Genomic DNA, 17,841 nt, shown 5'->3' with positions numbered 1-17,841 from the left:
GCGCCCTGGCCATCTTCCACACGCTTCGTGCCCTACTAGGGAGAAGAATTCAGTGCTTTGGAGTTTGTCATTCCGGCATTAAACTCTTTCTCCTCGTGGCTCCAGCCTGGCGACGCAGCTCTGCCTCTCCGATTGCCGCTTGGGGAAAGGAGAGGATTACTGTCGGGCGCCACTTGCTGCGGGGGGCCTCACCCCCGCGGTGTGTTGACACACTTAGGGTCACTTGAAGGGTATTGTTTTGCTTTTCCAAATGTTTCAAAAGCAAACGTGTGATGTTTCAAAAGCAAAAATAAATTTATAAAGTATATTGACAGTTTAATTTTGCTTTTACTAGGAGCCTTGGAAGAGTTAACGTTTTGACAATGGACCTGAAGGTGGTTTGGTTGTAGTGGTGGTTACACAGCTATACGCCTGTGTCAAAACTTAGAACTGGACCCAGAAAAGTGTGAATTTTGTCGTATATAAATGATACTTCTCCCTACTCCATTTTTATTCTTAAAAAAATGACCCCACTGGTGTTTCAAAACTGACCTAACCATTAGCCTCTAAGAGGTTTCCCTTACTATTTTAAGGGAATGCATTTACCTCAAGAATATAGCAAAATAATCACAGCTTTCCTCTCCACGGTTAAAACTTGGCAAGACTTGCTTGAACCATGGTGTATTGTGTCTGTAGAGGCTACGGTGCTTGCAAGTCCTGCCTTACCAAATGAGTCCCAGGGGCTGCTGTGATTGATATTTTGGTAAAGTTCCAGCAATTTAAGGAGTTTTTCTCTGGCCCAAGAAAGTAGTTTGTAACGCCAGTTTCTCGAACAGCTGCAGAACAACCTCTTTATTGGGACCCCGAATAACCTTGGCTTTAGCCTTCTGCTGCCCCTTCCTGTCTGCGCTCCTTTCTCTCTGTGTGTTCAACATTGTGGGTTCATATCTGAAATGAAACTCCAGTCTCAGCCAGGGAAATGGTTGCTGCTTCTCATCTCCAGCATGCTAACATCTCTCAGTGCTTTTCTCCTGGAATGCGAATGAGGTTGGAGTTGATAGTTAAAACTTTGATGTCCGCATGTGCTGTAGGAATGAAAGTTTCTGTTCAATTCTGTCAATAGGGGTGCAGTAAGATTGTCAATAAGAAAGGGACACTTACTGAGCCTCTCTTCCTGGTGGTGAACATTTAAGCCATGTTTTAAATGATAAGTAAACCTTTGCTTTAGAGGCCACTGGAAAAGGAGAAAACTAGAGGCCTTTCTGCAGATTTTTTCCATTCTGAAGTTCAACTGTCTTTATTTTGAAAGCTCTGATAACAGGTCACAATGGCCTCCTTAAAACTTGATGCTCTCATATTAGAAGAGAAGGACAAAGGAGATGGCAGCAGGAGGACAGTATCAACATTAGTACAACAGAGGCTTGCTTGTAGTAAATATTTAGTAGGTAATTATTGAAATCAATGAAAACCAGGTACCTAGTTTGTGCTGTGTGGAATTTTGGTGACAGTACGAGTAAAAATCTTACCTCCTAGCTCAGGGTTACTCTACATTGTTTTTAAGTAGATGTCAGTTTAGTTTGAGGCTTTCCAAGTCTCTTAAAACGTTTCAATTACATACTCTCCTTTTTTCTTATCACTAATCTGAAGTAGCTTTTAGAAATGTAACTAATAATAGTGTGTCTTTTTTTGTGTGGTTTGATGACTATCTTTCACTGGGAGGGTTTTTATCTTTAGAAACTGGTTTGTCTGCCCCTGGCTACTGTGCGTGGTGCTTCTGTTGGGGCGTGGGGAGGAAGAGTTTCAAGTGTGTTTCCTCTCCTTGGACCTAAATCCTGGGAATGGGGCCTAGATTTTGCTGCCTCCCTTTCCCCTCCGGAATAGCAGTCATTTATTACTATGGCATTAAACATTTTTAACAGAAGAGTGAATATATCTTTATTATGTTATTTTGGAAGTTGCTTGTGGCCAGTTATTTTTTCAATTAGCTAGCATTCTAATTGAGGCCAATATTTTGATTTGCTGTGTGCAACCTTTTTCTCTTGCTATAGTCGTAGCAGTGTTTATCTTGGATATCTGTTCATTCTGAGTCATATTTAGCCAGTTAAGAGGACTAAGGAGTTCTTGCTTTTAAATTTTTCTAGGTTTCACTTTTGTTGTGTTTACAGGTGTACCTTCCTTGGCAAAATTGACTTCTGTACATTGGATTTCCTTTTATCATCTCACTTTCCGATTCATAAAGTTGGAGATGTCAATCAAGTGTTTTTATCTGCAGATATAATTAATTTACATAATGTAAATTTACATAAAGTAAAAATAACTTTCTAACACACTATTAATATGCACACTATATTTTTCTATTATAAACGAATTGAGACTTGTTTTTTGTTTCTTTTTCAAGTCACTTAGTTGTCTTAAAAAGCTTAATTAGTACAATTGGAAAGTTAGAAGTCTTGCTTTTTCTCGTTTAATTCACCTAGTAACTCAAGCCAGAGATTAGCTGTGTAGACTCCATTTCTAGGTGGGGAGTTTTCTCCAGGTTTTGGAAATAAACAGATGGTAAGACAAGAGGTACAAACACAGGCAATTTTCAACTGAAATTGACAATTTTCAACTGAAATAAGTTTGGAAGAAAAATGACTCCAAATGATGATAAAAGTCATATCCTAAAGTTAAAACTTTGAAATTCTTTCTTACTCAGGTCCTTTCCAAGTTGAAATTAATTGATAATCAAGGTAAGTCCAGCCACTCACGGCCGACAATAGAAGAGAAGACCGACTCGAGTTCAGATTTTGACAGGGATCTGAGTGGTACTGTTTACCAAGCAAAGTGGGATTGTAACGTTTCACATGCCCAGGCTCAGTCATGGGGGACAGAGGGACAGAGCAGGAAGAAACTCTGTCAGCGTTTTTCAGAAAGAGTAAAGAATTGTCTAGAGTATGTAGATAATCAGGAGTCTACATAGAACGTTTAATAAATATGCACTATGTTAGGCTTATTACCTATCTACGATCCTGCATCTCACTTTCCATCTTTTTTAGGATACAATTCATTAGAACATAAAAGGTCTCAAAAACTTCTGTGACTAAGTGGTTTAAGGTGTCAAGCTCAGTGAGGCATGACTTCAATATCAGTAGTTTTCTGTTAAGCACAGTTAAGAGAAAGTAAGGCTTCGTGTTGAAACATACTCGTTAGTTGCTTTTACCATAACATTGACTAATGACTAATAAAGTTTTTCATTTGATTGTAATGCTTTAGTATTGCTACAGGTCATGGTCAACTAAGTGGTTTCTGCAGTTTTGTGATCCAGGACAAGAGGATGTCCTATTTCAAAGATGGGTGTGGGGTGTGTGGGACCGGGCGGAAGCTAATTTGAAAGTTTTGATCATGTCCCACACTGAAGCGGAGGCCACTCCTGTGTATTTGGACAAGGCCGGCAAAATGGCTCTGTACTTTTTAAAGACCAGAGAGAAAACCTTCACGTCGTATGTTTTACTACTTGAGGGAATACTGTTGTTTTGAACTTCCGAGGTGACAACAGACCTTCAGAGCCTTCATGGATGGGTTGGTTTTGAGCTGTGAGTCCATGAAATCTATTGAGTATCAGTCAAGTTTGCCATCAAGCTGTGCTGGGGAGGCTCTGCCTCCAACTATCTATCATCTTGCATAAAATTAATTAACCTCCAAACTTCAGCTTTCTCATCTGCAAAGTGGGCATAAATAATGTCTGTCTGTGGTGTAAAATGCTTCCCTCAGCTCCTGATGTAGTAAATTCCCGAATGATGCCACTATGATGAAGACAGCCATGCTGGGGACCCGCCATGGCACACTGGCAGGGATCGCATAGCTGCAGTAGCCTAGAAGCAAACAGCACGATGGTTAGCATGAGGAACTGTGTTTCGGGTCACACACTCCGTTTGCTCCAGCATGTCTGTCTTGCTGCAGGTCAGTGTATGTGAGGAAGGTTCCAGGTGACTACCGTCTGACCCTGAAGGCTAGGGGAGCGTGTGCGCTGACTGCGCGAATGGCTTCACTTGTGCACTTGGCTTGTAGAAAAGCGAGTGCAATCTTAGGTATATTATTACTGAAACCTCCTTGAATTGAGTTCCAGGAAGGCAGTGGTCCCTCTCAGAGCACATCTGAAGGGTTTTGTTGACTTCGAAAAAAAATTCACTGAAGTGTAATGTACCGAAGTGGTTTTGTCCATTTTTGAGAAGTACCTTGTGAGGAGCATGTTAGGTCTGGAGAAGGAAAGACTGGGGGCGGGGGGGGGGGGGCACAGGAAGCTGTGTTCAAAAATTTGAAGGGTTGTTTTCTCTTTTAAAGGCAGACTTGAGACAGGTCATGGTGGATGATGAACTTAAGTGATGGAGCAGCAGCTCGGGGCCGCAGTGCGGTGTGTTGGGGAGCAGAGGTGCACCCTCAGAACTTTTGGGTTGTTCCAGCCTCTGCCATTTGGCAGCAGCAAGCCTCAGGTGGTGTCGTTGGTACCAGGGATGACATAGCCCTGCCTCTCGCACAGGGTTTTCGGACGAATGAATAGTGGATCGCAAAGCACTTTAACAGCCATGGCTGCTACGTAACATTAGATGTCATTATTTTAAACGTGTGGGGTTGAGAGTTAACACAGGTAACCCCAAAGGTCTCTCCTAAACCTGAAATTCCACAATTCTACAATCTAGAATCCTTTATGGGAGGACTGTGGGTGGTTTCAAGGTAATTGGACACATTACAGCTGTTCCTTCACACTTATCGTTTTTTCTTTCTTCTGTTAGAAAGATACAATAGGAAATGATCATTCCTGATACCAAATTATTCTTTGCTTTATGAGAGGTTTTTTTTGCAACTCCCTTTAAATAGGAGGCTCATTTTAATTTAAGTATATTTGCAACTTAATTCAATAGCAGTTTAAAACTCAAACTATTATGTCTTGAGGAGTCAATCAGAAATAGTTTAAGCACCTCTAAAATTATGGTGTAAATTAGTGGAAAAATAGCAAAAAAGCATTGTAGAAAGCAAGAAACATCTGTTTTTTAAAAACCTCAAGTTTGTGTACATGTATATCTATATCTATCTGTATGACAGCCCAAATTGTTCTGTGTAAAGATTGAAATTTTACTTACATGCCATTTATAGGTCCATGTTCATCCTCCTACTTAAGAAGCTCCTGAGTTGAAGTGAATTCCAGCTTCCGGCCTGCCTGCTTGCCTTGACTTCTGGGTCCTTTAGAGTTGTGACACATCAGGACCTCCTTTGATAGATTGGAGTGATGGGTGCTAGTTGGCCGCTTTACCTGGTGTAAGTTAGGATGGCTTGACCCTACTGCGAGGCCCTGCTCGTCTGCAGAGAAAGAGCACATGTCTGATGCACGCTATGGTTTCCGTTAGCTGGGTGCCGTGCGACGCAGGCTGTGTGTGCCTTTCCGGTTCTGCAGGAGAGACATCAGCACAGTTAATACTTTGCAGTTTGGGAGTGCTTTCATTTTCCTGAGCCATCATCCCATAACTTGTATTTTAATTCGGAGCGTAGTAATCCGATCCCAGTGGCCTGCAAAGTATTTTCGTGAGATTCTTTTCTTCCTACACAAAGACCAGGCAGCCTCTCACACTCCCTTCAAGTGCGTTCTGCAGCCGGGCGCCTGAGGTAGGAGGCAGCCACGGGGCCATTTTCTCCTTCAGTCAACCCAGCTGTAAAGTGGGCTACATTGAAAAGCAGATGCTGGGTTTGAGCTAAGCTTTCCCGGATAAATTGCCAAATAAGTATCATCAAAAATGTTTATTCTAGTTGGATTTAGTTGAAGGCAACTGAAGAAAAATACAAATATACATCGTTTCCACTCAGACTTTTTGGAAAAAAAAGAAATGCTCACGCAGCTGAATTCCAGCTCAGTCTGTTCAGTATGTGTGAACTACGTAAAAATGGGTCGACCGTCCATCCAGCACCCTCTCTGACCACCACCCCCGCCGTCAGCCAAGGTCCCGACGTGCACTTACTCTTATTTCTGGGACCTGTTTGTCCCACCACAGAGATGATGTGTAGAAGCATCACTGGGTTGGTCCGAAGTGGTTGTTGATTACAGATGCCACTTGCATATTAGTCAGCAATTTAGATAGTTGAGTATGCATTTACTTTACTGTCTTCTGAAGCTCATTTTACCTATCAGGTAGAGAAGTTGTTGGTGGACTTGCTAAATAGTTTATGGTGTTTTAAAGAGCCACATTTTGAGGATTCTGTACATTGTTAAACTATCTTGATTAAGAAAAGTAGCTGTGTGTGAAACTCCTGGCGCGCTGCTCCATCTTACAGATGCCCCTTTGAACAGCTATAACTATGATTGTTCGTAGAATCCGTTTGTCTGTCAGTCCTCTGTTGCTTTTCTACATATTTTCTTTTTTTAATTATTTTTTTAATTGGGGAATATTGGGGAACAGTGTGTTTCTCCAGGGCCCATCAGCTCCAATCTAGTTGTGGAGGGCGCAGCTCAGCTCCAAGTCCAGTTGCCGTTTTCAATCTTAGTTGCAGGGGGCGCAGCCCACCATCCCATGTGGGAATTGAACCGGCAACCTTGTTGTTGAGAGCTCGCGCTCTAACCAACTGAGCCACCCAGCCGCCCTCTACGTATTTTCTTTTGTCTTAAGTGTTGTATAAATCTTTTTTATTCTTTCTAGATAATTCAATAAAAATTTGTAAATTATACCTGATTTCAATCTAAACTTTGGGAGAACTTTTATTTAGCATTGTATCTTCTGGCTAGTATTTGAAATTTCACTTGAGTGTGGGAGTGTGTACACACACTTAATTTAGCACATCTTTATATTTTTCTAATATACATGTTTGCAATAAATACTGGAGATAAATGTCTGGTCTTTGTAGGAACTTGGTGAATTTCTAACAGGGAGCTTTTCCCCCTGAGAGCCCTGTGGATGTACGAGATGTCTACTTGACTGTTTCGTTTGTTGAAACTGGGAATCTAGCCCCAGATACAGCTGAAATCACAATGAAAATGATTCATTGTGTGTAACCGATTTTTGAATCATAAATGAAAAGTGTAGGTAGTTATTTCAATTCAAATCCATAATGTAGGGCAGGGGTGTCCAAACTTTTTTCAACGTTTTTCACCAAGGGCCTTATGCAGTAAAATACACAAATAGCCGGGCCACTCACTCGAAGTGAAGTACGTATTGTCTCACCTGGTTTATTTAAGTAAACTAAATATATTTTTGGAATTCGCTGCGGTCCAATTAACAATGGATTGCGGGCCGCAGTTGGCCCGTGGGCCGCAGTTTTGACACCCCTGATGTAGGGGAACTCTTGTTAGCTGAAAAAGGCTGAAGGAGGTTGAATTTAGGAAACCATTCTTACTGGATTCTCCCACCTTCTCAAACTGAGTCTTAAAATTTAGTCATCCTTCTTGCCCCTCCCTGTTCAGTTGCCTTCCTGATTTGAGGAACTCTCCTTGCTGAGTCTTGCTTCCCTACCTCCTCATCTCTGAGGCCAGGCCTCTCCTTCGCTCGGCTCCTGCATGTCTCCTGCAGCCGCTAGCAAGGTCCCTGGGCATGGTCCCAGGCATGGACCAGAGAGCTTGTTTCAGTGAGTCTCCTGCGCTTACAGCCTGCCTGTGTGCCGGACGCGATACAGGATTTCAGGTTGGAAGCTGTGGGCTTCTGGCCAAGTCACAGCTAAGCCCCCTGAAGCAGCTGCCGTCACCGGGGGCCTCTGTGGGTGTGGCGGCGGGACCATGTCTGACCAGCGAGAGCAGCACACAGATAGATGCCTGTGCCCCGGTCATGGTGCCCACAGGGCTTCCAGCCACGTGTTGGCCATCGCTCTTCCCTTTCCGTGGAATACACTTACCCCTGCTTTGCTGCTGCGAAGAGGGAAGGCTTTTGGAGGGCCTCCTCAGGGTTGCTGAGCACCTAACACACAGCAGGTCTGGCCCCCAGGGCCGCAGGGAGAGCCAGGCGAGCCCCTCACCGGAGGCGGGTTTCTGCAGGCGACACACACTTGGGAGTGTGATCAGAGCCCTTCTTTCCACACTTATGGCTAGTTTTCGTGACTTTTAGGTCAAGTTCAGTGGCCCTCCACAGAAGTGCCCTTGGGAGACACGGAGGGGCCTGAGATGCAGAGAAGAGCCACTGGTGCCTCCTGTCCCACTGTCTCATCTGTTTGTGGAATGTTCTGGTCGTTGCTTATATGTTAGACCTTACAGGACTTGTGGGTGGTTGAAGTACCAGATTGGGAGGTACTGGGAGACCTCATTCAAGTCTGTGGTCTGCCACGGACTCCAGTGAAACTCTGGGCGCGGGACTGTGAATTTTCCGTGGAACAAAATGAAGGAGTTAGGTGACCTCTCTCTGAAGTTTCTTTGAGCTCTAACATGTCCAGGGAAATGATCTTTTTAAAGCAAAGCGTGGAGAATACAGGTGTATCTGTTTCTGTGCCCAGAGGACAGTTTTCGATACATGTATGTATACTTAACTTTTTTCTCTGTAGTATCGGGGAATAAACATTTTAGTATACACAACAAAATCTGTGTAATTTGAAAGAAGTTCTAGAGTAAAATTTGCTTCTATTATAGTTTCTGTAGGTGAAAAGAAACAGTTTCTTCCAGAGACTACAAAGCAGATTTTTTTTCGTTTGAGAGCCTCCAAATGCTAATATTTGTTACACATTTTTTTCTCTTTTTGGAAGGAAACTTCAGGATATAGCACCTGTGAGGTAAGTTCTTAGCATCTTAAGGCTAAGCCACTGTGGTGCCACCTTTTATTACTTGATTTTGTTCTTTGGAAATGTAATGTGAACTTCTCTTTGTCTTTTCTTCCTCTTCTCTGTAGTCAGAAAATGGGTAAGAAGAGTCGAGTGAAAACGCAAAAGTCAGGCACCGGTGCTACAGCAAGTGTGTCACCGAAGGAAACCTTGAACCTGGCTAGTGAGCTGCTGCAGAGTAAGTCGCGCTCTCGGCCTTCCCATGGGGCACGTACCTTTTGGCTCCTGTGTCCTCAGTGCTGCGTGGGACAGTCACCCATGTGGTGAGGCGTGAAGTGAGCCTGTGAGCTGGGCAGGTTACGGAACCTCTTCCACTGCGGCGTGCTCATCTGCACGCGGAGCTTCCGCGCCACTGTCAGGGCCGCGTGACTGAACGAGGCCTGTATGTGATACTGAATGTAAAGCGCCCATAGCGCAGGCGCCACGGCAGGGGCTTCCCTGGGCACGGGGGACACGGACAGGCTCATCCACTTGTTAGCAATGTGGCCTCGGAAGTTACTTCCCCACTCTGAGTCTCAGTGTTCATACCAGTAAATAAAGACTCATCTCGGGAGTGTCACGAGGGCCACGTGAGCTACGGCACATGAAGGTGTGTTCTGGGATGTCGAGCCCCAGGGGGGCAGACCTGGAAGCCAGCGCTCCCTTACTAGGCTGGCTCAGCCTCATCATTAGTGGTTCAGTAAGAGTTGGCCAGTTTTCACCTGCTGGAGTTAGGTGTTCTTGGTTCAAGGAAAGGAAATCTCTTGCTTTGGAAAGGTAGCATAAACTGGTAACTTGTTTTTTACTGGTGCTGTGCATGTTTTAAATTTAGCTGTAGTCACTCTATTAACTACTAACTACACTGGTCTCATTTTCTTTGCTCTTTATGTTTAGATTCTGTGAGTCTAAGCCCCAATACAAGTGTAGCTTTCTCTCCCTGACAAGCAGGCAGCAGCGAGTCCGGGTCATGTCCCCCCTTGAGTATCCCACTGCCCCTGGACCCTCACGTCCCCCTCCTGCAAGAGCGCTGTGGGTCCCCACAGAGCCCTGACGCACTGACCGCTTACCACCTGCCTCCCCACTAGACCAGCAGCTTTAGGACAGGCTCCTCTCCGCATATTCCAGGGCCTCAGTCAGTGTTTGTTGATGGAAGAATGAAGTAAGACTGGTCGGCCTTAATGTTGTACTTATGAGTCAGCATCTGCCTGGTCATTACTGATTACACACCACGGAGACTCCGTTCCGGACAGCAGAGCGGGCCAGGAGGTTTAGCGGAGCGTGGGAAGGGCTCTCTCTCTAAACTGGTAGCTGTTTCAAAGGGAAGAGCTGCTGCAGGCCGGGTGCCCCGAGTGCAGCCTCCCAAACACCAGTCTCAGGTGTTGCCTGTGGTCCTGGCCTACAGCAGAATCCCCGCTGCTTTCTTAGCACTGACCCTGCTGTCTCTTTTTGTGACTCCCCCAGAGGGCTTAATATAGTGCCTTACACATGGATGTGGAATGTTTGTTGACTAATTGTCCTCATATCCAAATTGATGGTTCTCTTAGCCATTGTTACAGGTTTAACTAGAAATAAACATTGACTTTCAATGTTCCCGTCTCTTACCATCTACAAGAGTTTTCAGGGCAGTATTTTGCAGGTTAGCATAGCTTTTTAGGTTTTCCTGTTTGCAAGTATGATCTAAGGACGGTGTATCAGAGCAGCAGGAAGGAAGTAAATATAAGCTGGGTGTTCACACCAGGTACTGGGGCAGCAGTTGAGCACGTGGCATTTGAATAGTTTCGGAGGGTTTATAGCTTGAAAAGTATAGCTGACTTGCACTTCTCACGTTTCTCATCATGGCTATAGTATCTTTGTCCTTTAAACCAACGGCAACAACAAAACCCAAATCCTCTTTCTTCTGAAGACTAGCAGGTTGAGCTGAAAGAAATGTGTGCGTGGCTTTTATGTTACAGAATGCAGTAGTCCTGCCCCTGGCCCGGGAAAGGAATGGGAAGAGTATGTGCAGATCCGGTCTCTGGTGGAGAAAATACGGAAAAAACAGAAAGGTACGTTTTCTAGAATGCCAATCCTAGTTTAAGAAAATCATGTCGAGACTCATCATAAGTCAGAAAGGTTTTGGGAGTAGTCACGCTCTCAGTGTCTTTCATGCCTCTGCAAGGTTGGGGAAGGGGCTGCCAGGCTGGGAGAGATTGCCCTGGGCACTTCTCGGGAGCCCACCCGTTGCTGAGAGGCCGCCTGCTTTGCAAGGGGTAACAGTGTTGAGCTCTGTGGAGGGGAAATGCTTGTTTCTGGGGGCTAAAATGATATGCCTTTTCCTTATCCTTATTTTAGGAAATAGTTACTTAAATCTGTTTCTCCATACTGTGTTCCCTTTAGGGTTTGAGGTCAGTCCATAGTGCTGTGTGTGGTCAACACACAAGTATTTACTGATTGCTTAATGTGTCGCCGAGGTTTACAATGAACTGAAACATATTTTGATTAAATAAGAGATGTACTTTTATTTCCGAGCTGTTTTTACGGGTGTATTCAGTAGATGTCGGAATGATTCTCGGCCACGCTGGCAAGGGGGCCAAGTGTCAGCTGAAACAGCCTGTTCAGCATACCTATTGTTTTTGTTCTGTAATGCACAGAAAGCAAGGGCACCAGTCCTTCAGGGCCACGAGGAAGGTGCAGGGGAAACATAATAAGGAGCCTGTGCTTACAAGGAGGAGGAAAACCTTCTTAGACTCCTGTTTATGTATTGTCAGGAAAGTGAGTCAGAGGAGGGTTTGTTTTTTATTTGCTCCCTGAAGTAGTAGCTTTATTGCTTTCCCACAAACATCTACAGTCATGCAGCCTTTGGTTAGATGGTCTCAAGCCCCAGATGGTGACAGGCTCCTTTATGATGTGTTTATTGGCACTAAATGGAGACTGCTAATCCTGCCTCATCAAAAATGGGGCTGAAAAGTTTTGTGTATCCTCAGTGTCTCCTGAGCACAGACCGTTGACTACAACTTATGCTAAAGTTAGAGATCTCGCTCGTTCTCAGTAAGTGAAGCGCAAGGTCTGTCTTTCCCATCACTCGATAGGAGATGTGCTGCGGCTAGCTGGTGATTCGTTTTGGTTTTTTTCAAGATTGGAGTGTTACTGGTATTTCCTATGTCAGTTACGCGCTATGCTTTATTTCCTGAGAGTTGCGTGAATGATACATGTCCTAAAAGCAGCTCTTATTTCCTGAAACTCGGATTGATACAGGTTTGTCTGTTACTTTCGATGGAAAAAGAGAAGATTACTTTCCTGACCTAATGAAATGGGCATCTGAAAATGGAGCTTCTGTCGAGGGTTTTGAAATGGTTAGCTTCAAAGAAGAAGGCTTTGGCTTGAGAGCAACAAGAGATATCAAGGTGAGTGTATAGCCTGTTGGTCTGGCCGCCGGTCTGTGTGTCTGGACTGGGGTGTCGTGGAGGAGGCACAGGACGTGGAGACCGATGCCTTGGGCTAGTGCACCTGTCGGCAGGGAGGCAGCGTGCCACCAGCGCTCGCTCTCCCGCCCGGCAGCCTCCTGGTAGAGCCCGTGTTCCGGGCAGCCTCTCCCAGCTCGTCCTCCTCGGGAGCTGTGCTGGGGGCCGGCACTTCCCATGTCTGGGCCTCTGTTAGGCGACGACAGAATGCGCCTCACAGAATTCTGAGATTTAAATGCAGACAGGATGTGGGCTCAGGTGGTTTGCAGGGAGCGCACCCAGGGCCTGCGGTGGACGGGATGTGGGGTGGGGTACGCTGGAGGCTGGTTTGCTTGACGATTCTACCAGTCTCTTGGATGGAGGCACCGCTGCTGAGAGACAAACCAAAGGAAAGGAAGAAAAATACACATCTGCTGAAGGACAAATGCTTTTTCTCCGCTCTGGTCCTTCCTTCAAGATGGAGGGAGCAGCAGCCTCTCTCAGCCTCTCACTGTGCCTCTCCTAGAAAGAAGGCGGAACTTAATCTGTTTGATGATTGGGGTTGGCCCCTTTCTCGGTGGGATCTGGCTGCCTATGTGCATTCATTGTGCTGTGTCCTCTGCACCCTCTGAGTTTTCCAGGGGCAGGTCACACATGGGGAGGCCTGTGGGGCTCCAGTGCTGCCTGTAACCAGGTGGGAGAGTCTAATTCTGGGGTTCAGTAGGTGGTATTCCGGGTGACCATCTGTTGTCATCTTGTATCTCTCTGAGTTGCTTCAGAACCTGGGTGGAGGAAATGGGTGTTAACTTAATAGGTCCTCTTAGACTTCAGCAATGTTTTCGGCCAGGTTGTAGGTATACTGACAAACCATACACTGGTTTATTAGATACCTTCTAAATATCTAGTCTGTCAGCAGTACCTTGCTTGTTCTTATGCCTGGCTTCCAAAAGAAATCCAGGGTCTCTTCCTGCGTGATGCTTATAACCTATAGTAAGGGACAAGACACACAGAAACAATCAGATAGTAGATAGACGTTGGTAAAAGGCCAGAGGAAATGAGCGGTCACACGTTCTGCCCTTGCATCAGATGGGTGGCGTCATCAGCGTGCACACTGCCCCAGCCGTCCCAGCGGGGGTTTGTCTTCACTGCGTGCACGGGCTTTTTTAAGCTTTATTGACGATTGCTGATACGTCAAAAATCGCACATATTTAATATATATATTTGATGAGTTTAAACATGATACACCCGTGGTACCATCACCACAATCAAGGTACTAGAAGCAGTATAAATACACATACAGAACACGCTGAGGAAAAGCCTCTCCTGTTGCCAAAATAGGAGATAATACTTTGGGGAAAAAAAATGAGTAAACCAAAGTCTGTCTTAGGGGCTTGTGCTTTTGCTGGGAACTGTTTTTAAAGACAAGTGTGGAGAGGAAGGACTGTTCCCCTAGCTTCAAACACGCAGTAGCAGGCGGAGCAGCTGACATGGACGGGGTAGGGTTCTGTTGGAGGTAGACATTTTGTTCTGTTTTTTAGCGCTTAAAAATATAAGTGCAGCAGAGAATAAAATAAACACCTTTGTGCTCCGCCCCAAGTTATAGTTGCTTCAAATTACAGTTGAAAGTCCCTTTTTTGATTCTCTCTCAGTATGTATAGCTTTTCTACTGTAAACAGGATTTTAAACCAGCTTCCACTCACTTAACCACATCGTAAGTGCTTACATTTAAAATATATTTGGTAATTAAAATGAAGTACTTACCTGCAGCCTTAAGTTGTGTTTCACCTGTCGTGGGCTTTCTGACCATAGACACTGTTGGATTGAAGACTGTAATACGTTTTGATGATTCTACTGTTTTCTTGTTTTTTTTTCCTTCTAGGCAGAAGAGTTATTTTTATGGGTTCCACGGAAATTGCTAATGACTGTTGAATCTGCTAAAAATTCAGTTTTGGGTGAGAATAATTTCTGACTGTTCAAAGCCAAGTGAAAATGACAGAAACACGTAAAATGTCATTTTGTGGTGCTAAGGACCATATTTGGTTGTTTTCTCAACTAGCGAAATACTCCCCTGAATCCACATTAAGTGTTTTCCATGCTTGTCATCTGACATAGTAGAAGAGTGTCCAAACAAAGATGCATGTTACTCTATGTGTTACAAGACTTTTTGGGTATTTCTATAATTTTAATATGTATTTCGAATGCACACTTTTGAAAGATGTTGGTGGAACTTACGCTGTTAACTTCTGGGTTACTTCAGGGCCCTTGTATTCTCAAGACCGAATTCTTCAAGCCATGGGAAATATCACACTGGCCTTTCATCTGCTGTGTGAGCGCGCCGATCCTAACTCTTTCTGGCAGCCCTACATTCAGACCCTCCCCAGCGAGTACGATACCCCTCTCTACTTTGGGGAAGACGAAGTTCGGTACCTTCAGTCCACACAAGCCATCCACGACGTCTTCAGCCAGTATAAGAACACGGCTCGGCAGTATGCCTACTTCTACAAAGTCATCCAGGTGAGCCGCTGGCTGCTTCCTGACGGTCTGCCTGACAGGGCGGGTGGGGGGGGAAAGGAAATTGATTACATAGGTGTTCACTTGACATCTTAGAAAGCATGCTGCAACATTTTGCTTTTCACACGAAAATGTGTTTTAGTCCATTGTTTCCATTTTCACAGCAATATCACTGAAATATGGTTTGACTATATTGATTTCATCAGGGTCCGTGTTAATATAGGCAGCAATTGTTCCTAAATTATGAAAGGCACTAAGTTTTTCCGAAAGCAAAATACAATGAAAATTTAAAAGCCACAAAATGTATCTAATACAAAAAAGTGCTTTGTGCATAAATTTTCCAAGAAACTGAAGCTCTGTTTGTGTGTTCTTCATACATATTAGCAGTAAAATGTTGACAATTAATTCACTAATTATAATGCTGATTTGTTTTTTAAAGTATGCTGTATATTAGTCCATTTTAATTTGTTCTAAGTAGAAGTGGTGTATAAAAATCTCTCTAAGGTTGTGAATGAGGCCTCGGAGCCCGTGGCCGATAGGAGCACAACTTCCTGTGAAAACGAGGGCATCGTGGCCGAAGTCACCTTGGCCAGGCAGAGTGGTGGCAGTGGAGAGGGCGGGCTCTGGGGCCGGCCTGCCAGGTTTGAGTCCCTGCGGCTCCTTGTGGAGCGCTGTCCTTTTGGGCAATCTCTGCTTTCATTCTCGTGTCTGTAAAATGGGATAATGCAGCGTCTGACACGCAGGGCTGCTGAGCGGAGGAAAGGAGTTGACCTACGTGAGACCGTCTGTACAGTAGGCCTCGTTATAGAGACGCTCGGTTTATGTTCCCGTTTTGTGTTTCGATCCTTCAGGCCCTGTTGTTCACTTGTTTTGTTTTTTGTTGTTTTTAGTCGCTTCTCCCCCATCCCTGCAGTACCTTATGTTAGCATTTCTTCACCTTTTCTTCTAAGAAACTCCTAGTGGCCGAGGCTAGTGGAGACTGTTCCTGCAAGACTAGGGACTAAACCCAAAGTGACCAACCACAAGCTCAGAATGGCTTCAAAGTCTCATGTTTTTGTTGCTGTTGTTGTTGGTTTTTGGTCTCATGTTTATAAATCTTAAAAATTCATGCAAATGTTTATGTTTGCTCTAGTTTTAAAATCTTGTTAAATGACATTCTGTCAAGTCTGATTGGCACTGTAGGTAAACGGCCCCATCTCTCCTGTGACCCCACATGCCACTGGGTACACTGGGGAACCCCTATTTTAGTGGGAACAGCTCAGCTGTGACCCGACCATGGTCAGTGTGGGTGTGGTCAGTGACAGAGAAAACGGGACCGGCACCTAACAGTGGTAGAAACAGGTGGCAGAAGGGAATCATTACCAACTGAAAATACATCATAGTGAGCTTTCGTAGAAAAGTTCCTAATGAGTGATTTAGTTTCACCATGAGATGTGCCGTGTGACCACCAGGAAGGTGTGTGCTGTGGAGTCGAAGACTCGTGCGTGAGGGCTCAGGACAAAGAAACACGGACTTCAGCAAAACTTCCCTTTCAGAACGTCATATTCTGAGTCTAGCTGCTGTTCTGCTTTGCGAGTGTTCACGTTGCTTCCAGAAGTTTCAGTACCAACCCTGAGTAAACACGAGTGTTAGCATCGTACTGCTGCCTTTTATCAGAGCCGCGTTTTCTCCCCGTGGTACCACACCATGTATCTCTCATGCTTTTCCAGCATCCGACGGGCCTCTGCTCTGTTAGGAGGTCACTGCATCAAGGCATTATTGCTCGGGGGAGAGAGAGTCTATTATGTCAGTTCATATTTAACATTTTCATTACAGTGACCTGCCCCCAGTTTGATTCTTTTTTTTTTTTTGCATTGTGGCTCTTAACCTTTTTCAGGGTCAGGGGAACCGTTTTCCCAGAGAAATAAAAGCAAGTGTGTCCTATATCACAGATACTTGCATACCATTTGAGGGGAGCGGGGCCAAATTCCAGAACTCAGTTCGCTGTTTTCAGTTGTGACTTCCCATTTAAAATCATCTTTCCAGGGTCCGCACCAAGCTGTGCATCTGAACTGAAGCCCATTATTCTTCTGAGCTGACGGCTGGAGTGAGGGTCTCTTGGCCACTGTCTCCTGGAGCACCCGTGGTGTGACAGCAAGCGTGTTTTGGGTCCCTGTGTCTGGTGGGGATCCCAAGTGCATGCAAGCGTCAGGGTCCATCCAGCCTCGCAGCTTACTTGTTTTCAGGCTTTAGGATTTTTATTCTAAGAGAAAAGTAGCACTAGGACTGATTTCCGGTAATTATAAATTCCTTTCGGTAGATTTTACTGCATTGCATTTTTTATTTTAATGTTTCTCTTTCTCTTGCTCTGGTTGTTGTTGCCTAAAAGCTAGAAAAATGATTTCCTGTGTTCTTTCCTTCCAGCATGTTTCCTTGGTCAAGGACCTTTTAGTGAGACTACTTGTTTGTTCATATTACTTTCTGTCTTTAACTTGCTTTTCCAAGTTCATTTAAAACAGTTTTTCCGAGCCTCTGCTGGTCTTCATGGACTTGTGCTGTACGGTTGTCTATGTTTTTTCATTGTATTTACACTGTATCCTTCTTGAGACGTTCAACATACAGTCTGTCCTTTAGGTGTTCAGCAGATGATCATATGTCACCAGAAGCCTCAGATGCAAGGAATTTGGAGAACATCCCCCCAGGTCCTGGAATAACACCCTTTGGTTCAGTGTCAGTTCATTATAATGTCGATGAGAGGCTGGAGGAACTTCCTCTTGTTAATATGAGTTAGCCTACAGTAAAATTGGTTTTGTCATATGTCATTTCGCTCAAAGTCGCAGAACCTGTCGAGCACGTTACCTGAGGATTTTCTGGACCTTGTGTGAAGATACAGCACCTGCTGGTGAAACTTCACGCTGCAGCCTAATGGGTGCACGTCAACACCCCGACTCTGGAAGCTAAATTCAGGAACGTGGCTCAGCCAAATGCTGGCAAAGGCTTGTGTGGATTGACAACCCTAAGTGGTGGTAAAACTTCTGTCAACTTGTGAAAAGGAAAGAAACCAGGGAAGAAGAGAGCATTAATGGCGGAAGGCAGTGTAATGGCATTTAAAGCTGTCTCAGATTTTTAAACCTGTAAAAATACTCTCAGCAGATCAGGGCATTCCAAAGTTCAGCTCCAAGGGAGATGTTTCGCCTGGAAATAGGGGCCA

At 44.7% G+C, this 17,841-nt stretch overlaps 1 protein-coding gene across 4 annotated transcripts in view; it reads left to right on the top strand.

Moving 5' to 3' along the window:
• The window catches only part of SETD3 (SET domain containing 3, actin N3(tau)-histidine methyltransferase), a 61,467-nt gene that overhangs the window by 1,514 nt on the left and 42,112 nt on the right, over positions 1 to 17,841 (top strand). For 2 of the 4 annotated variants that reach the window (XM_074326951.2, XM_019751575.3), the window contains exons 2-7: positions 8,668 to 8,694; positions 8,811 to 8,920; positions 10,674 to 10,766; positions 11,956 to 12,104; positions 14,020 to 14,092; positions 14,398 to 14,654. In XM_074326951.2, coding sequence (XP_074183052.1) covers positions 8,818 to 8,920; positions 10,674 to 10,766; positions 11,956 to 12,104; positions 14,020 to 14,092; positions 14,398 to 14,654 — 675 coding nt within the window. In that variant the 5' untranslated portion in view covers positions 8,668 to 8,694; positions 8,811 to 8,817. The remainder of the gene's footprint in view (positions 1 to 8,667; positions 8,695 to 8,810; positions 8,921 to 10,673; positions 10,767 to 11,955; positions 12,105 to 14,019; positions 14,093 to 14,397; positions 14,655 to 17,841) is intronic. The other 2 variants (XM_074326952.2, XM_019751574.3) reach the window with 1 other exon arrangement.

Source organism: Rhinolophus sinicus, chromosome 3, assembly GCF_057876585.1.
Source record: "Rhinolophus sinicus isolate RSI-liver-muscle chromosome 3, RSI-T2T, whole genome shotgun sequence".
In the NCBI taxonomy this organism is placed as follows: domain Eukaryota; kingdom Metazoa; phylum Chordata; class Mammalia; order Chiroptera; family Rhinolophidae; genus Rhinolophus; species Rhinolophus sinicus.
Note: the sequence above shows the minus strand (reverse complement) of the source record. Positions and strands in the feature narration are given on the sequence as shown.